This window comes from Adiantum capillus-veneris, chromosome 8 (assembly GCF_014529385.1).
Source record: "Adiantum capillus-veneris isolate H3 chromosome 8, ASM1452938v2, whole genome shotgun sequence".
In the NCBI taxonomy this organism is placed as follows: Eukaryota; Viridiplantae; Streptophyta; class Polypodiopsida; order Polypodiales; family Pteridaceae; genus Adiantum; species Adiantum capillus-veneris.
Window position 1 is genome coordinate 62335285 of NC_140938.1, and position 21423 is coordinate 62356707.

The following is a 21423-nucleotide window of genomic DNA, read 5'->3' on the forward strand; positions in this document are numbered from 1 at the left end:
CAGAGCAATCACAATGGGCCTTCAAGGCTATTGGCTCGAGGAAAGACATCTAATGATAGATGTCTAGGAATTTCAAGTTGTACTTTGTTAGGGTTTCTGTGGCAAGCATTTCAGGATATCCCCCTCTGCCAAAAGCTGCACTTCAAAGAAGATGTCAAATGGTATGTAACTTTGGGCAAAATTTTTCTTGAAAGCTTGCCGAGACCTTGGAGTGTGCACTTTGGTAGCTAAAGACATCCACCACTGCATGGCATCGCCTCTGAGAAAAGCAATGGCTCGAAAAATCTTTGGTTTTTCTGAGTAGTTCGACATGGTGTAGGTGGTGTCAAATTGTTGCAGAAATTGTAAAAGCTTTGCTTGAATCTCTCTCTCCTGCATAGGGAAAAATTCATGTGAAATCTGGAAGAGTCGTCTACTCTTTGAAGGACCGATATGCTTTCAGAAAAGCACACGACTGGAGCTCTGATACCGTTGTAACGGGAGGGCACCACATGCCAACGAAAAGAACAAACGAAACAAACTTTAAGCACTTCACAACAACAGAACGGAAAGAGCTTGGAATGCAGAGGTTGGAGTACCCAATCCAATTTCTGCGCATCTGATACATTCCAACTCATCGGATAACCCAAATGGCGAACTATGATGAGTGGAGGAACAATCTCCCCTTTCCATAATAGCTTATGTCGATCATACTCATTCAGAGATGATAACTTGGATTTACAAAAATTAACTTTGAGACCTACCACCAATCCAAACAAGTGAAGAGTATGCATAATATGCTCCACATCATCATAGTGATTGCAAGGCATAAATAAAGAGTCATCCACGTAGGCTTGGCCGATAAAATGCTTCCCGGATGGTAATGTCAAGCCATGCAATCTACTAGTGGAAGTCAAGGACTCCAAATACATAAGCAAAAGGTGAGTAGCGATTGCATAAAACAAAGCACTGAGAGGACATCCTTACCTTACTAAACGTCCCAAAGGCCAAGGGTCTGACGAGGAATGAAGCCATATTGAGATTAATGTAAGCCTTCATGCAGAAAGTACTTAAGTCGATTAACAAGCATTTTGGCCATCAATTTATATACCACAAGCATGAGCGTGATTGGTCGCCAATGAGAAAACTCTTCACATAATGCATGCTTGTGTATTGACTTGAGTAAGCATTCTTTCCAAGAGGAGGGCATTTCTTGCTGCTTCCAGGCCGTATTCATCATTATCAACAATGACTGCTTGAGGTAATCCCAAAATGACAAGAAAAGTTCCACAGTAAGTCCATCCCAACCGGGAGCTTTCCAGCAACCCAAATCGAGCAAGCTACCATACAATTCCATCTCAATGAAAACAACTTCCACGTCTTAAGCCTGTTGCATCAAAAAATTGGAGTAACATGCAATAGAAACAAATGACGCAATTGGCGAGCTTCTTGTGTGGGAGGTAAAGGAGCCTCAAAGATCTTTCCATAATGAGACTACACGGCCCATGCCAACGCCTGTAAGGGGGAGGTCCACTCCCTTGATGAAAGTTTAATCCTATGCATAGCTTGAGACTGCCTAGAATGATGCAAATGCTGGAAGAAAAATGTTTAGAAACATAGCCTTTATCTGTAAAAGCCTGTTGGGGAGCTCGAGTCTTTCCATTTGGCCAATTTCCTCCCATCATTATGTCGCAACATAGTGCAAGCAGAGAGTGACTCCGCCATATGAGTCTCAGTAAGAGAGGAAGTGTTCGCCAAGTGCATTAATCTATGACGAGTATCTTTTGCCTGCTTAACTTGTTCTCTCAGTTGCGACAAATAGTACTTGCCATGATCTTGGATGACACATTGAACACACATAACAAATCAAAACCAAGTTGTGTTCATATCAACATGCATCTTGGATATCAAAGGTGGGATGATGTTCACCATCAAAGTGCAAAATAGTTCATGCTTGAGATAAGCCTTATAGACATGCAAAAGTCAATTCCTAGGTGGCGAGTCATTGGCGAAAAAATGTAGTTTCAAAAATATGGGAGCATGATCCGGAGACATAGGGTATAATCAATCCTCATATCGCATACAAAGCCATCTTACTGCTGCATATGAAAAAAATACTAGCGATTCAATCGAGCGCGATAAATGGATTGAGCATTATGTTGAAATGTGGATCCTGGATCATCTTCATGCAAACGAGGCCACAAATCCAATCCATGACATATCAGCATTAAACGATCCCCAAATTGTCGTTCCACATGAAGCATGTGAGAGTGCCCAATAGTATTATCCACAAGGTTTGGTGCATTATTAAAATTACCACAGAGAAATGCATTGGAACGCCAAGAATAGGAGGAGACGGCACCCCGCAACTGTGCCCTATCAGCAAATGTGGTGTATGCATATAGTCCGCTAAATTCAAAAACTTCCCCATTCACAATACATTGGATGACCATCCATCTCTCAGCCGGGTCATTGAAAACTAGTGTCGAGAAGAGCTCGTGTCGAACAAGCATAAGCACTTCAGAATAGCCAGCTATCTTGCATAAGCTATCCAATAGCCTGCAAAGTAAGAAGTTTGTCCAACAAAATGATGCTTGTTATGCTCTTAAAGATCAACTATGTCCGTTTTGCATGTATGTACATAGTCCCAGGTAAGCCACCTCTTGTGATTGCATAACCTATGCACATTATAGGAGATGCAATTTAAAGAACTATGCATTCTATATGGTATATACATTGGGCGAGGAAACCAAAAAATACTTAAATACTTGTGCCCATTGGCGCATCCTCATCAACGGTGGCTACATGAGGAGGCGTATCATAACCTGAACCAGGAGAACACAAGTGAGGGACACCTTGCAATGAAGAGGCTTTCCCTGTAACTACTTCCTTGTAGGAACAAAAAACCTTGTCCGACACCTCAGCCAAAGAAGTGTTTTCATTACAAGTAAGTTTTTTCTAAGTGACAATATTCAATGGGCGCACATAGTTGCGGGAAGATGCCGGAGGGCGGACTTTAACAGTTTTCTTGGGCACTATCCAAGCCTTAGAGGTTGGAACTTGTTCTTTGCCTTTATCTTTGTATTCAGAGAAGCAAAAAGTGTAGACACTTGTGATTGCTTCCCTTTGCCTTTATTCACTCCTTCTATCGAGGTGGAAGCTGGAGCACCTTTGGCTTGTACCTCAAAGGAAGACATCAACGGTGGGGGAGACTGAGGGGTAGGGACAGTTGAAGGGGGTGGCTGCACATTTGGTTCCAAACATTTGGGCTGCATATGACCAAATTTGCCACAACAAAAGGAAGAATTTGCAAATTTGCCCCATTTGAGTTTGAACAAGCGCTTTCCTACCACTATGTCCACGAAATCAACCGTAATGCCTACTCGTGTGGGGATGTCCGTATCCCACAAAATACAAAACCGACTTGTGTTTGCATCCAGCCTAGGAGGGAAAATGACCTTGCCCAACTGGGCAACGAACGAGGAAGAAAGTGACGCCAAGTGCGAGGAAAGTCCACCACTTCAACCCAGACGGGGCACTTATAACGAATAAGACACTCATAGTCTTTGGTGAGAGCACAGGGAAAAACATGAGTCGTTTGCGCATGCTAGTAAGACCTCATAAAACCCTCTCGCGCCAAAGTAAACCCCTCGGACTGCTTTCTACTTGAGTAGGAAATCAATCCATTGCTCTACATCTTGTCCAGTAGGCATTTTGCCCGGAAAAAAAGAATCACCACATTTAGGACATATTGAGAAACAGGATCCATAAGCTCCTGCACAGGAATACGCAATTTTGGCGTGCATCTTCAAAATCCTCATGTGAACGTTCTTTGATAATAGTTATGGCATCCTTAGCCGAATTCTCCATGGCTTTCCTGTGTTTGTAAATGCATTGTTCAGGCAAATCCATCGCTTATGTCTAATTGTATGATTATGCTAAGGTTTATTGTTGACCATGTACACTGTAAAAGGCTGCTTGCGCACGCTAAGGGTATGACCTGGCAGCTGCACGAATCTGTCTCTAGGCTGCTCATGTGCCTTCCTTTCTACACGCAAAGGACCTGCTGCTACAATCTCTGCTAGGGCTAGCCCTGTTTCTGTTGTTTGCATGCCACACACACACGTGCGCACAGTGCATAGTGACTGTTAGGTGCAGCAGAATGAATGTTTGAACTTTGCTCAAGGTTCCTTTCTGTTCTTATGGAAGGGAGAGCCTTCCGTTCTTAATGAGAGAGTGCCATGATCACAAACAAAGTGAATGGACACTGTGCGTGCAAGTGTATGAGACTGAGAGATAGAGAGAGAAGAGAAATACGACACCAAAGACATTGTAAAACCCTCCTTAGAAGGCCCCACTCTCATTGGCGAGAGTGGTCTACTATTGATTGCACAAATCTCTACAATGCTTGGACTTGCCGACGATGTCAACGATGATGAGGACGAGGACGAGACGGGCTGAAATCTGAAAACGCTAAGGGCTGAAATCTGCAAATCTTGTAACTGCTGAATTCTGACTCTATGTCGATGACGATGTCGATGGCGACAATGCGACGACAACGCGCTGAAAACGCAGATGCTGAAATCTGCGTTTTCCGGGCTGAAACTGTAAACCTTGCGGAATCTGACCGTGCGGTGAGGAACTGCTGCGGGAAGGTGAAAATCTGCTAGGTTCGGGACTTGATCTGCGGTGTCTAAGGGCTGAAAACTGAAAACACTGATGGTTCTTGATGTTCCGTCGTGGTAAATCTGCAAAACGCTGGGGCTGATCTGCAAATCAAAAACGCTAGGGCTGAAAATGGTTCTGCTGTCGCCGGGTGGCCTACAACTGCAAAATGCTAGGTCTATTGTTGAGTCTTCTGTCGCCAGGGATCTGCAAGAAGCAAAAACGCTGGCTGATCTCGTCCAAAAACGCTAGGTGGTTGCTGTGGAGCAAAAACGCTAGGGCTTGGGGTTCTGCTGAGAAGTTGCCTGTTGAGCGAGTGCTCCTGTTGCCTCTTCTGCCAATTAGTGCTGGTCTAGTTTTGCTTATATACAAACTTACTCAATTTGCCGTACCTACTTTCCAACAAAAGTCACTTAAAAATAATAAGTGAAAAATGTCAAAAATAGGGAAAATAGGCTAAATGCACTGGAAAATTCCCCTGAAGGATTCTGATGGATTCTTATGGGAATGCTTATGATCCTGATGTGTGCAACCAGAGGATATGCATCTACACCAAGTGACTGGGCATGCACGGTCTGCGAACAGACTCACAAAAGTGCCAGAACACTTCTAAATCTAGACTGACTGGACTGATTGAACCCTTGTCGTGTTGTAGCTTGTCCACGGACACATAGGGTTGGATGTGTCACGTGACAGTGACATAAAAACCCGTTTCAGTCCTCTGAAACCCCAAAACGGCGAAACAACCAAAACGTCAGCATAAAGCAGCCAGCACAAATTACGGAGATTGTACGGACTGCCATGTCATTAGTCCAACGCAAATTGCGAAGGTCCATACTGTACTGCCACGTCAACCTATCGGCGCGTTTTTCGGGACTACTACCACATGGCATTTCTGCCGCAGTGTGTGTGTATATCTAGGAGCCTGCCACGTCACTAGTTTGTGACATACCCCCCTCTTGAAAGAATTGTAATCGCCCTCAATTATGCCTGCAAAACAGATAGAGGCCATAAACTGTCTTAGTAGACACTGACTGTTAGTACCGACGCACTAGACACCACATCTAGCACTTGTACAAATCGACAGTCACATCACCGGACATCACATGACAAATCACATACAAATTCATTCCAAATCTCAGACCATGATTAATCGGCAAAGTATTTAGTAATCGCATCTAGATCCAGTTGGGACCTCACAGATGCCGTATTAACTAATCCTTATTGCAATCATGTCTATAGAGATTTATGAGACCGAAATGCAGCCATTTCGTCTTTCAATTCCTGCACTCAAACAAGTCAAGTACAAATCAATCATTTTCATACTGTCAATTCTGGCCTTGAAAACAATTGGCTTTCATAGGCAATCACATGGCCTTCTTGCATTAAGACTGCTCCCAGACTACGACCACGAGCATCACAATATAGACTTTTGCAAATCCGGCAAAGTCAATACTAGTCTAGTAGTCAATTTCTCTTTCAATGTCTAAAAGGCAGTCACCTTTGTGGGTCCCCACAAGAAAGGGATTCCTTTCTATGTCAGAATGTGCAAAGGGGAAGCTACCTCTGCAAACTTTCGAATGTACGCCGGTAGTACGAACACAAGCCCAAGAAGCTTCTAACTTCATGAACATTCTTTAATCGGGCCAATCACGTATAGTCTCAATCTTGGACGGGTCCATCTGTACTCCTGCTGCTGAGACGATGTGTCCCAAAAAGTGTATCTCCAGCAAGAAAAATTCACTCTTTTTGGCATTGATAACTAACTTGTGATCTCGCAATGCCTAAATGACCTGTAGCAGATGGTGTCTATGTTCGGCTTCAACCTTGGAGAAGACTATAATGTCATCAAAGAAAGTGCCAACAAATGATCTATACTCTCTGAAAATCCTATCCATCATTCAGTTGAAAGTTGCTGGAGCATTGGTAAGACCAAAAGACATCACCCAAAATTCATATAAACCAAAGCTCGTCAGAAAGGCCGTCTTGTAGACATCTTTCGGCGCGATTCAGATCTGATGATATCCGCTTTTCAAATCAATCCTACTGAAACAAGAGGATCCCTGTAGTCGGTCAAGAATATAATTTATCCTTGAAATCGGAAATCTTTCTTGATGGTAATTTTATTGAGAGCTCTGTAATCAATGCACATTCTCCAAGATCCGTCTTTCTTTAAAACCAACAACACCAGAGAGCAATAGGGTGAAGTACTTGACTGGATAAGACCCTTTTCCAGAAGGTCTTTACTTGGTTCATAATCTCTTCATTCTGGGCTCGGCTAACACGGTAAGGTGGCCGGTTCGGTGGTGTGCTTCCAGGTATCAGATCAATGATGTGATCCTTAGGACAAGATGGTGGCAACTCACTTGGCAGGCCCTCGGGGAAGCAATCGGCATGAGTGTGGAGAAAATCTTGGCGTTCTCCATCAAGTTTAGACATGTTTGTTCTGTGTTCATCATTTAACTCTTTTAAGTACAATTTTTCGGCCCTTTTCATTTGTCAAAGTCGCTTTCTTTGCCCGATAATCGACTATGGCGTTGTTCTTATGGTACCAAGGGACTCCTAGGAGAACGTCACAACCTTCCAAGGGCATTATGTAAAAGTCCTCGTGCCCCAAATACCCCTGACAATGCAACCGAAGTTTGCTAATGACAGGTGTAATGGCTATGTCCCGTCCAAGTGCCGCTAGAACTGCCTCTGCTAGTGGTCCCATCCTATCGGGTGTAATCTCGAGCCGCGCCGCCAATTCAAGTGAAATGGAGTTGGCCTTGGCTCCTCCATCCAAGAAAATCAGGGCTTCTTGATCTTTCACTTTGCCCCAAGCTCGGCAAAGTTCTGTACTTTCATCAATTATGCCTTGGTCAGTACCCATGCAGTCTGGAACCAGTCCTGCTTTCATCTTGCCTTTTCTCCCACATTCCTCTGTTGCTCTCGAACTCTCTGGCCTGTCTTCATGTTGTTCTTGATGTGCCTTTTTGGGGCAGTTTGCAGAGACGTGCCCATGTTCCCCGCAACCAAAACACTTCCCTTCTTTGATGTAATTGGCCCTCTCTTGAAGAGTGAGCCGGGGTCGTGTATCCTTATCTTTCTTTTCTTGGGAACTCTCTCTTTCTATTTTCATTGTTAGAGGTCTGTTGGGTTCTCTAAGTCAAGATCTCATAAGTGGGGTATGTCAAATTTCCCGAATGTATCACGAAACCCCATTTCGCATGACCCATCAATTCTTGAATAGAATTTGACTTTTGTTCCTGGCAGTAGTCTCGGATCTTTGTAGGGAGTCCGCAACAAAACCACTCAATCTGTTCCTTAAAAGAGACCTTCTTAAATGAAGAGGTTGATAGAAAAGGGTTCCAATATCTCTCGCAATAAGCGTCCAAAGAATCTTCCTTGGTCATCTGAAGATGATTCCAAGCAATTCGTATATCTCGTTCATACTCCCGAGTCAGCGAAGAAGAAATAAAGAGCCTTTTGAATTTCAACCACTTGTCTGGAGCTTCCTTCCTCAGAAGAAGAGTGGACCACTATGTTCGAGCATTTCCTTTGAAGAAAGATGTAGCCCTCCTAATCTTGGAGTGCTCTGAGTAGTGCCCTCCAGAGAAAGCTATGTCAAACTGTTGAATAAAGGCCAAAGCCTTCGGAGCATCTTGGAACCCAAAAAACCAACTAGATGAATCCAACAAGATGCCAAACTCTAACAAGTATACAGCAGGAATTGAGGCAAAAACTATCATCAAGCCTGTTATAATCACCAAACTCATGTTGGAATTGAGGCAAAAACTATCATCAAGCTTGTTATGATCACAAACTCACATTTACTAGTCAGTTAGTAAGTAGAAAGCTGGTGAACAAACAAAAAATATATGTAATTGCATCTAACGTATAGATTATGTTGCCAGACAAAAAGAAAACTAAAGCTGGCCTTGCTAGATTAATTTTTTGGTGCCTAGAACTGACAGCTTGAAAAAACTATTGATACCTGTAATGCTGGAAAAAGAACCGTGTACCATCTTTTGTCAAGTGGGTTGAATCGAGACTTGTGCTCCACTTTACCATAAGGTTCTGGCTGGAAGGCACACATTTAAGCATTCAAATCTTTCTAAATCTGTTCCAATTAACACTTTTAAACTTATGACTGAAACGGCATAAGAAAAGTAAGACATTTACGAAGGAGACAGTTGCATGTACACCGCAGCTAGAAGACAAAGGAAAGCAAATACCTGTACTACACCGTGCTCCACGATGTAATCATCGACAGGGATGAACGATGGAAGCACATGCCTCAGTTGAGGAGCCAACTCCTTTTCTACCAGATTTGTTGTTGGCAAAACTTGCTGAGAATCCGCATCAGGCAAATTCAACTTAACCTGCCCACATAATGAACAAACGACAGGTTTTGTCCTCTCTGGATCGACCAACTTATCAGAACCCCTTAATGGCATTCCATAATCTGGCCTCAAGTTCTCCCCTTTATAAGCATATTGAAGATCATGCTTGTTTTTTTCTAATTGCATATGGAGAGATCTGCTTGGAGATCTTGCACGAGAGAATGACACATTGTTGTCTTTCTCCCTTATCCTCTGAACCTCTTGCTGCCTCACAAAAGACTCTTCACATTCATGTACTTTAACCACTCGTAAAACAAGAGCTCGCACTTTTTCTAGAAGAGCTTGATCTTTTGAAAGGTACTCAACCTCTGGAGGTTTTTTCTTCTCTCTTAATTCCATTGCTTGCCACTCATCTTTCACCTCACGTATATACTCAGCGGCAAATTGAGGCATTGATTCCATCTGAAACACAGCATGATAATCATAACAAGTGATGCAAAAGATTTTCACTTGATCGAATGCACAAAATAATAGCCACAATCTTCAATATGATTTTTTTGCAAGTGTTGCACGCAAGAAAATCACAATTGCTGCAAAAGTTAGATTGGTTCCATGTGGCACTTTTGACTTTACAAGGAGGGTAACTTTGCGTTTACATCTACTTGCTCCATTTAGACTACATGCACAAATCTTGATGTATTATCAATCAACACAAGCGTGCATCGCCGTCGAATATTACAACAGTAGCCTCTGCATACAATGACTCTATCTCTGAACAATTACATAGCAGTTCATTGATAATAGGGTGCCCAACAGAGCAGCACTAACTCCAGGTCTCTTGCAGCATCCAGGTCATCTTTGTGGCTGAGCTGGCATGTGTGCGCAATGTCGTGAATGACGGTTGAAAGAACAAAAACCAACAGAGCTAACCTGATGGAAAAGCTCATAGATTTCTGAGTCCTTAAGCCCAAGTGATTGGAGGAGCCATTGCTTCGCACTCAAAGGTGCGGTAACAAGGCCAGGTGCAGTTGATTGCAACCTGATACATTTGGATGGACGGCGGGGTGCTGGGCTACCAGGCCTGGGCTTGAACTTGGTCTTCCAGATATCTCGATTATCCCGGCTTGCCCTTTCGAGGAAATTCGGGATTTTGAATGCCATGCCAGACTTCTCCAGAATCTCTCTGATGAGAGTAGGACTCACACTTCTAAGGTTGCTGTCTCGCTGTGGGGGTTCTTCACCGGGCACCCTCGGACTTAATACAACTGCAGAAGGACCATGCTGCTGGGAAAAATGGAGTTGGTTATGCATGGCAGCATCTGTGTGAGTGGGCTTTGGCATATTGCTGACATATAGACTCTCCATTTGCATTTGTTTCCCAGATGCTGGCCTCTGCTGTTGCTGTTGTCCATGATTATGATGCAACGGGCCACCAAGAGAAGAGTTTCCATCGCCTGATACCGCAGCACGACGTGGGTGAGTGCCATCCATAGCATCGCGTGAAGGCCCATAGACGCTCCAAATTTCCAACCTCCCTCCAATCCTCCCCAATTCAAAATCGCAATGCTCGTTTTCACCTTGATTGTCTAATAAAGGATTAGGAGAATGCAGCAAAGCTAGCTATGCCATGTGGCGATAATTAAAAATTAAAAGGTACTTCTAGTTTAAAAATTTCACTCAACAACAAGAAAACCGATGCTTTAATCTATAGCACTTAAGGTCAGGCAATGACGAAGCACATAGATTTGCAACAATATTACCTAAGAAAAATGAATACAGCATTGCAAGAGAGAGAGAGAGAGAGAGAGAGAGAAAGACGCTAAAGAGAACTTAGAAGAAAACGTTAAAGGAAAAATGAAAAAGTAGAGAAACACCTATTTATATGGACACAAAAGGTCTTTTGACTTTCCATCTTCATTTGTCTTTTGACTTTCCACCTTCATTTGTCTTTTTTATTTCCTAAACTCACCCTTCGTATGTTTTGAAAGAATTTTTATTTTTCTGAGATTGGGGAGACCTAATTGAATGGCTCTAAACACAGAGAGGGAGGGGGGGTGAAGCCCGCATAACGTATGGTTGGGGACAGTTGACTGCTCAAGCGGCAAGGGAAGAAGAAGAATCTATTTTCACGAGAGAGAGAGAGAGAGAGAGAGGTCCCTATGGCACTGAGAGATAGGGGGCAGAAGCCCGTATGACGTTCCCGATCATGGGGAGGGGCAATCGACATCCATAGCATTGCGTGAAGGCCCATAGACGCTCCAAATTTCCAACCTCCCTCCAATCCTCCCCAATTCAAAATCGCAATGCTCGTTTTCACCTTGATTGTGTAATAAAGATTAGGAGAATGCAGCAAAGCTAGCTATGCCATGTGGCGATAATTAAAAATTAAAAGGTACTTCTAGTTTAAAAATTTCACTCAAAAACAAGAAAACCGATGCTTTAATCTATAGCACGTAAGGTCAGGCAATGACGAAGCACATAGATTTGCAACAATATTACCTAAGAAAAATGAATACAACATTGCGAGAGAGAGAGAGAGAGAGAGAGAGAGAGAGAGACGCTAAAGAGAACTTAGAAGAAAACGCTAAAGGAAAAATGAAAGAGTAGAGAAACACCTATTTATATGGACACAAAAGGTCTTTTGACTTTCCATCTTCATTTGTCTTTTGACTTTCCACCTTCATTTGTCTTTTTTATTTCCTAAACTCACCCTTCTTATGTTTTGAAAGAATTTTTATTTTTCTGAGATTGGGGAGACCTAATTGAATGGCTCTAAACACAGAGAGGGGGGGGGGGGGTGAAGCCCGCATAACGTATGGTTGGGGACAGTTGACTGCTCAAGCGGCAAGGGAAGAAGAAGAATCTATTTTCACGAGGGAGAGAGAGAAAGAGAGAGGTCCCTATGGCACTGAGAGATAGGGGGCAGAAGCCCGTATGACGTTCCCGATCATAGGGAGGGGCAATTGACTGAACAAGTGGCAAGGGAGGCAGACCCCAATGGCATTGCTTTTCTTATGTATTAAATTTGTCAAATACAAAAGAGTGAACAATTTTGATTGCGTTGTTTACATGAACTCCTCATAACGTTATTGCATTGTGTTTGTCCGAGGCCTGTCACATCATGTCAGTCCAAAGTAGCTTGATCAAATTCTAGGAGCTTAGGTAGTATAAAAGTTGTTATGTACCTCATTGCTATGAATAGGAGGACTTTGACTGTACATTTATTTTGCAAAAACTAATACATGTCTGCAGCAATGCACCGACACCCGGTTGGTGTCTAACGAAGTTGAGCATTGCACTCATGTCTACTTCCAATGCTCCTTGAAACATATGGAATAAAGTAAAGGTAACATATTCTTATCATTATGATAAATCTAAAACAGAAAACATGTCCCTCTAACACTATAGAAAAAGCATAAGTCCCCCTTCAACACTAAAGGGGATAAAAGTGGCGAAGTAAAGGCACATTTCCTATGGTATTATAAACAATGTGGAGAATTGATCCAACTCACACCATACTTATGTATGGTTTTTTTTTTCCCACAATACACAAGTGTTCTATGGACGATGTTTTTCCACAACACGCTAGCATTTTGCACACGCATTGTATCTTGCTGCACTTAATGTCTTCTCACCGAGGAACTCCTAACACGTATTTTTTTTCCAATTAGGACAGTTTTCTTTCAGGCTCTGCCATTGTCTGGTGGTGTAGATTGTTTGTCAATTGTGCAGTACTTTGTGTTTGTCATTACAACATTAGGGTTCGCTCTTTTATGCCTATCACTCAACGGGCATGCACATTGTCATTAAATTGTAATTTGAGTTCACTTTTGTTGTGAAGTAGATGCGAAGGCCTTTATGACTTTCCAAGATTCTCTTTGCTTCGACATCAATTGTATTTTCGGTTGGAAATGTCGTGGCCTCCATTCACATGCTCTTTATCCGTTGGCATTGGTCATCCCCTCGATTGTAAATGCCTTTGTCGTATCCACGAAACAATGGTTAACAATCTACCTTGCAAAACATACATGTTCAAGATCAGCCATACACTTAGTTGCAAGTCTCAAGGAAAAATATTAGAGCATTTTCAACATCAATTGTATTTTCGGTTGGAAATGTCGTGGCCTCCATTCACATGCTCTTTATCCGTTGGCATTGGTCATCCCCTCGATTGTAAATGCCTTTGTCGTATCCACGAAACAATGCTTAACAATCTACCTTGCAAAACATACATGTTCAAGATCAGCCATACACTTAGTTGCAAGTCTCAAGGAAAAATATTAGAGCATTTTCAACATCACATCATAGACACTTTCATATCGTAAACTTCCCACTCCAATGCTCATCTCACTAGTTCGACACCGATCGCCGATTTGGTCACACATGTCGTCATGATCAAACAAATAACTTTCTGGCAGGCAACCTTGTAGGAGTATGATTGCCATCAACCCTTATACTCATCCTACTATCCCATGCAATGTAAGTGGGCATCCCCATAGCTCATATGTCAGTTATTGAGCATGGATCTACTCCCAACTTGCTCCAATGTTTTATGTTCTCACATCAAATCATTGGCAAAATGTGATTAGAGCTACTGTTTTCTTGATTTTCTTTCCCTTTTCCTTAACCATAGGGCTACTATCATACTATAGAAAATCTAAGTTCACGTTTGGAATTTGAAGTGAGAAATGTTTTCATCGTCATATCATAAAGTCATTTCATTGTTTGTAGGTAGAATGATTCTTGAACAAGATTTGGAATTGAAGAAACGCTTGCGCACCCAATTAGTATGGATAGAGGATGCCCTCGCACTGGACGACATAGCATCGACCTTGCAAGATGAGCGGCACCTGCAATCCTTGCTCTCTGAAATTTGAGGGGGCCAATATTGGCAGTATACAACACCTTCTCCTTAGATTTGTTGGGAACATGCCAAAATATGTTGCGGACCTACGAGGTGACTAGCCAAAGGGCATAGAAATGGAAAAATTATGACATTGGTATAATTGTTGGAAGATTAAGAAGGAAAAATCCAACCAGACAAGGAACGTTGACAAACAAAACACCTTCATCAAGAAGTTTTGTAAGGAGACTCTTGGAGATAGCAGAGCTTGCATGTCCAATGCGCATATTTAAAAATTGTGTTGAACTCGTTTTGCTCTATCACATTGGGAATTCCATTCAAAGCTATCAAGCAAGGAAGGAAATTAGGGTCAAGCTCATATGGAGTTACACATGAATGCTGTATCGAAGGAATTTCTTTCCTTCCATCTACCAACATGTACTGTTGCAAGGAATTCAAAGGTCAGGCAAAGGAGCAATTCAAGTCTTTTGCCATCAAGAGTAGAGTTGATCTCAACAATTGGGATATCATGCGTGCCCTTGCACACACTCATCAATCAACATGGGTGTTTATATTCCCTTACTTCAATGGGCCTTCCCTTGGCAATATGATGGAGTGTGTACGCGCACCTTCTCAAAGCATCAGTGAAATGTTGGTGGCCTTGGGATAGGAAGGTAGCAAGAAACCAACTGAACTCAAGTTATGGAAATGCAGGCTTATCATGAATCATGCTTCTTCTTGGAATCATACAGTAGTCCAAGGTTTAGCATTTTCCCATGACAACGGTGTTATTCAATGAACTTCGCCCCTTGGAACATCATGATTGATTTCACCAAAGAAGGAATACCACGTGTAGGCATTATAGACTGGGATCTTGCCCTTCCACCACCATATAAGAGAAGGCCAACTAACATTTGCAAGCACAAAGAGCACGCCGATAGGCCGTGGCGAGCAATTGAACTTCTGGATACCAAATCCCCGTGTCCTTGGAGCAAATCAAACTGATGCGTATGCACTTGCATGGGTCATCAATCAGGTCTGCATATTTCAGTTTTGCTACCACTATAAGATTGACTTCATGCAGACAAGGACCTCTGTTGAAATTGAAGTCATACAAAGCATAATCAGTAATGAATAGCTACGAGACAATTCCTCCCAAAGGAAGACGCTCACTAAATTAGATCGAGAGCTACAACGTCTTGGGTTGCACCCCGAGCAGTGCATGTGTCCCCTCTCTGAAATGTGTGTTTCTTTCTTCCTCAATGTCAGAGAAGTCATTAAAACTTGCGACCTATTTTGATTTGTATTGACATTGTGCTTGGGGTTCTTCATTCTAACTTGTCTTCAAAATTGAAATTCTTTTCTTCAGTATTAGCTAGAAGTTTCACTATGGATTGCGATAGTATGTTGAACATTTTTGGTTCCCAAATTTCAACAAATTGGTTCCATCTAATTTCAAGAAGACTAATTGTATATGTTTCATCCACAGTTATGTACATGTGCAGACACTCACAATGTCACTAGCAACTACAATCCATGCCAATAGTAAAGGCAAAAGCAAAATTTTTTTCATGTTGCTTCTTCATGGTTCAATGTCCATAGCATTTATGAGGCTTGGCCCACAAGATTTCCATATGTGGAGGCTATGGCATTTGCAATCTTTTGAAAAAAGATGTCCTCTACAAGATCGTGAACAATACATGTACAAAGTTGGCAAACGCTACCTTCCTATGAACAACTAGAATGCATAATATCACAACAAATTGGACTTGTTGTCCAACTTGTCAAAAAAGTCCAAGAAAAAGTAGCATTGTTATCTTGTAACCTGACTATATACAAGCCATCCTGCACACAAACCAACTAATTGTGCAGCTCCTTAGTATCATTGACATCACATTTAGTGTCAAGACCACAACGAATGTGGTTGCAAAAGGTTTGCTTGATACAATATCATTACTTGACAATCCGCTAATTTTCACCACCCACAACATGACTTTCTCAGTTCGCAATGTAGCAGACCCCATGTACATTCAGTTCTTGGACACAATCCGTGTCAAACAGTACACATTGAAAAAAATCATAGAGACACTGTCACAATGTGTTATTGATGAGGCCAAACTCCTAAGAACAATTGACGACTCAACCACGATAATATGCACACATAGGGAAGATGTCTATAAGAACAACAACTTGATTCTACAAAAATCTTTCCTAGCATCTGATTTGGTCATTGTGGCACTTAAGGCCAATGCCCATGAAGAGCCACTGTTGCAGCAATTGCTATATGATAAGGCTTTTCATGAGATGGATAATATTACGATTGGCGCCGAGTGTATGATTACAGAGAACATTAACTTGGCGATAGGGGCAACAAATGGCTCCACCTATCGAATACTATCTCTTTCACATGATAGAATGGATCACATTGCTACATGGAAGTGCAATTACTTTCCATTGGTGCTATCATGATCATTCAAAGGACAAAGCATGCTACCAGGGAAATCAACAGCAAATGGTTCCACAAAAGCATGTTTCCTTTGATGCTGATGTATGCAATAATGAGCCACAAATCTCAAGGGGTGATGATATTGAAGAAAGTCGCCCTCATCATAAAAAGCATTCACACCAACCTTGGCATATGTCATGTTCTCTCGTGTGACACAAAGAGGCCACCTCAAAATAAACATACCAATCCCAAAAATGTTCTAGCATGCCAATAAAGGTGTCTCTCCATGGTTAGATATTTCCCCATCACTTTTAATTAGAACGTTTCATGTATTCGGACTTTCAGCTCATATTGTATAAAAACTATGCAATCAATTACCTCGCAATTATTTTCTTCAATGCATATTTTATTTTCAACAACTGGGTTCCAATTGCATGGATACCGACAGGGGATGTTTTGTTTGATAACTCTTTCTTGTTCTACAGGACTACATCAAGAGATATTACTATGCTTGGGCATTGACTTCAATGAGTCAACTAACCTGCTACTAGACATAGAAGCACATGAACTATTGGACACAAAGACTGCTGAAATCACCATATACACAATTGAGATGCTTCACCACGGTTATAAGATTATGCTTGACAAGTTGGCCCTCCTCGACAAGAATACCACAAGTCAAGCACTTTTAAACATGGTTAAAGAGTTTGACAATGAATTTAAAGGGGACAACAAGGCCATCTTAAATGATGAGAAGGTCACATGGCACTTCAATAAACTTTTCAATGCTTGATTTGGAGAATCCACCGATTCTTTCCGAAAACTTGAACCACCAAATGGTGAGAATTTTTTGAACATACAAGCATAACAAAAAATAATTAAAAACTAACCATGCATACACCACTGTAGTGCATGAGAGCGAAGTAGATGCCAGTAGGGAGCAAATCAACCATACACCAAGTTTGCAAGACAAAATAAACCCCTCCCAAGAGACAACAACATGCAAAGAGAGCTACGTAGTCTCCATCAAATGCAAAACGATCAATTGTATTTACATAGGCATGGGAACTGATTTTGAAGCCAAGAAAAGAGTGCACATCACCAATCTTCCAAAACGGATGAGAGATTCCTCCGTTCTCATGAAACTTTGAGTTCCAGATATTGCACAAAACAAACGGTAGGATTATTGCTATTACACTAGAAACATGACAAATACTTTCTCATAAAGCAATCTCTAGCAAAGGATATAATAATTTAAAGGGACATCCCCCTAAGTGCACCAAATACTATTACTTTGAACACCATAAAAAGATATAGTGTGCAATCATTTACTATTTTTTCTATTGGGTAATATCTCTCACTTTTGATTCTAGTGTGTACCGAACTGTTTTCTAGCAATTGTGTTCTTACTTTTTGAAAGCGTTCTTCCTTTTTGTTATCTAGTTGGCATGAACAACATCATTAAGCATTCACATTTAATGACAATTACATGCACTGCCACTCGAAGAATTCTGATTGCGTATGTGCTTCTATAACATCTGGGAGATTAACATCATCACCCATGAAATTGGACGATCCATTCTACCAAGCAATTTACCCGATGCAATACCATTTGCCAGTATATCTCCATGCTCTAATACTCAAGAAGTACATGTACTTATGGGTGGAGGAATAAGTGTCAGGCAAGTGAAGAGAAGGCTATCGGGAGAGAAAGGTGTGTTTTGAGGCTCTCTAATGAGGGATAGAGAGTCCTTGAGGTGTGATTGTTGGGTTAGGAGGATAGGATACAGTTTGTGGTGCACCCACTTTGAGGCGTTCTCAAATATATATCCTCGATAGAAGCAGATAGGACGAGAGAGTAGGGAGGGTTTATGCAATTTGGGAAGGAAGTAGATGGGACAAGTTGTGATATAGATGGGGAAGAAGAGTATATCTATGTAAGATGGAGCTAAGGAGTGAGGCAAGGTATCCTGAGGATGGGAGGATGGTGGGTAGGCAGGTGGTGTGGTCGTTAAGTTGTCTAAGGGCTTCATTATTATACCACTCATAGGGGAGAATGATTAAACCTAAGTTTTTGTTTGTAGACCCAATGATAATGGAGGTATCCCTAGAGAGTGTTTTGATGGCTTGTTTAATAAACTTGGGCGTTTGTGGACCATGAGGGATTGTAGAGTTTTAAGGAATTCTCAAGGTTTTTGCGGTTTTCTAAGATGATATTTTGTAAGGCAGGGTTTAAGGACGGGGGCATCCAAAAGGGATTTGAAGCTTTGAGAGGTGATGGTGAAGTTGTTTTAAGGGCTTTGAAGTACTTCTCAAGTTGAAGGTTTCTATTCAATGCATCGTGAGCCAAAAGTAGGGTTAAGGGTAGGGGATTGCGAGGTGGGGTAATATCTCGGTAATTGAGACCCATCCATATTTTTTCTCATTAAAAGAGAGAGCCCGTGGTGTGAGATTGTGCACAAGTGAATTAGAAGAAGCATTGTCACGGGTGTAATCCGGTTACTTACCAAAGATTATGAGTTTGTATGTATGGGGATTGGTGTGAGAGAGCCAAAATTTACATCTTGTTTGATGCTTGATGTTTGTAGCAATGTAGGTTGATGTAGAGCTTGAAGTAGAAGGTGAAGCAAGAGCCCATAAATTGGGGGGGGGGGGGTTGGCTTATTGAAGAGGAGATGAATCCACAGAGGAGGGTGGGTGACTCCTAGTTCTTCCTCCCTTTGCCTTTTCTTGAAATTACTACAAGTGTGCATTATATGATGTGAGTGCTTGACAAGTGTGGTAAGCTTGGATTTTAAGGAATGTAGAAGTTTAGGTGAGAAGTGGTTATGGATGCGGTAGAGCGGGTACTTGGGCACAATGGTAGATGGTTGAGTGGAGGGGGAGGAAGGAATATTTTTGTTTCTTGGGGGGGATTAGGTGGAGGCGGTGGTTTATGTGGGGGGAAGTTAGAACAGGAAAGCTCTAGGCAGAAGGAAAGGTGTAGACACATGTAGGTTTTCATGTGGGAGAGAAAGACTTGAAGTGCACATTATTTCAAATTGTGTTGCCAATTGGTGGAGGATATTCGGGGTAGGGAAATGTTGGAGAGTTTGCTAATGAGGTTAGTGAAGCGGTAAAAAAAAATATTGTGGTAGATATCAAGCTCATTTCTTAAATTTTGGATAAGGAGGTTTTGGACATCTACTAGAGCTTGAGTAAAATCTAATTGATATTGGATTGTGAGGGAAGTAAATTTTGCATTGAGCATTGCATGGGCTTGGCTATCGTCTAAACAAAGACGTGGTGGTTTCATGTTGAGGCTATTTGGTGCCAGTTGGTATTACATAGGTGATGGCTTTAGTGACATGCCCTTACTGACCTAGGGAGATCGTTGTGCTTCATCAATATTGGTAACATCTATCTTGTTTACCTTAATGACAGATGATTGTCATAGGAGATTCATAGATGATCAAGAATCAACAAGAAATCAATCACGTCAGGGGGTCTTGCTTCAAGGGGGAAGAATAGTATGAGTACTGCCACAAATATCCATGAAGCTCAGTGCCACTCTCTATGAGGCTTTCAACAACATTTCCTTCTTGTCATTGTCCTGGACGAAATCGATGATGAGATTCGTAATACTTTGTCAGAACAATCAATGTTGGCTTCCAACTATGTGAGTAGACCTTCCAAATGAGGGACTTGTACTCTAAAGATTTCGTTAGCCTTTTGCGTGCTGCTTTTTTGTGACATTATTAATATTGTTAAGCCGACAATTTAAAAAACCCTTAACAAATTTCATGATCAATGTTGAACATTGGCTTAATCAACTAACAAATGGTTGAGATTGAGACATGTGGCTCAACCTTCCTGCCTCATTTTTGCCAAACTACATCATGTATGATTCTTTTGATTTACTGATTGAAACAAGTATGTATGCATGATCATGAAATATTCATTAGGCAAGAATATTTTGAGGGAAGACACAAAAGACGGGTATTAAATGAAGGCCAATGCTGAAACATTCTTTTCGCCCATCTCACAATCTACATCTCTCTCTCTCTCTCTCTCTCTCTCTCTCTCTCTCTCTCTCTCTCTCTCTCTCTCTCTCTCTCTCTCTCTCTCCCCCCCCCCCCCCGTGCCCTAAATGTAGGCATCTCATGTCTCCCCCAAGCGTAAGGGTGGCCTTATGGGGTGGGGTCGGGGGACTCGCTCACAAATCCATCCTCCTCCTCTCCCATCCAACCTACCTTGCGAGCAAGCTACCACCTTGCCGAAGCAAGAGCAAGGAAAGGGAAATCTAAAGTAGAAGATCAACCAGAAAGCAGCAAGAGGTGGAGACAAAGAAAAATAAGTCCAAAGGACTACCCTTTTGGCCAAAGTGTTGAAGACTATGATATTGACGACTATATACAAAATCAAATGTCTAACATATCTTTTGGTCAATTGTTGGCTTTAAACGCTAATTTGAGGAGGCAATAGGCAAAATCATTAAGTACACATCTTCCTTCCAAGAGAGATAAGCATCAAATCATGGTGTCAACTTTGAGGGTCGTTCACCTTATATATATGGTGCCAATAGTTGAAGATATCTTGGGAAAAAAGATAGAAATGCAAGCATATGTGGATGGTGGTGCCCAAGTTCATGTCATGACAAAAGCTCATGAAGGAAGTAAGTATCAAGATGTTAGTGAATGGTTCGATCCGTATGAGAATAGACAACCACAAAAATGCAAGGTTTCTTGGGATAGTTGAAGATGTCAAGATAAAAGTCTTGAGGATTGAGTGCTTGGTTTATTTCTACATGATGCAAGCGGGTGAAAATGCTTACCCATAATTTTAGGGAGGCAATTGCTTATAATTATTGGTGCTAAGAAGGATTCGGGCATGGGCTTGATCACCATCCCCAACCAAGAGAAAGGAAGGACCATAGTCTACAACATGAAGGTATATGAGAGCCATACACAGCATTTAGTGGACAGGCAAGATACATATTCAACACAATGTGACTCATAGAAGAATGGTGCTTTGTCTATGTCATCAAAAGAGAGTGTAGAGGAAGGCTTGATGCAATTGTGTCCCGATTTATTTGGGATAAGTTTTGAAAAGGAATCATCCTTGCATAATGTGGAGGTCAAGGAGGAGAAAGAGAATCCAAGAGCAATTGCAGAGCGTACTAAATT

At 41.7% G+C, this 21423-nt stretch overlaps 1 protein-coding gene across 3 annotated transcripts in view; it reads right to left on the bottom strand.

The window, feature by feature from the left end:
* The window catches only part of LOC147452236 (uncharacterized), a 136459-nt gene that overhangs the window by 75612 nt on the left and 39424 nt on the right, over positions 1 to 21423 (bottom strand). For 2 of the 3 annotated variants that reach the window (XM_086518009.1, XM_086518008.1), the window contains exons 3-4: positions 8862 to 9431; positions 8621 to 8707 (exon numbers count right to left, since the gene is read on the bottom strand). In XM_086518009.1, the coding sequence (XP_086374135.1) occupies positions 8621 to 8707; positions 8862 to 9431 (657 nt within the window). Of the gene's footprint in view, positions 1 to 8620; positions 8708 to 8861; positions 9432 to 9899; positions 10741 to 21423 lie in introns of those variants that run through there. The other variant, XM_086518007.1, reaches the window with a different exon arrangement.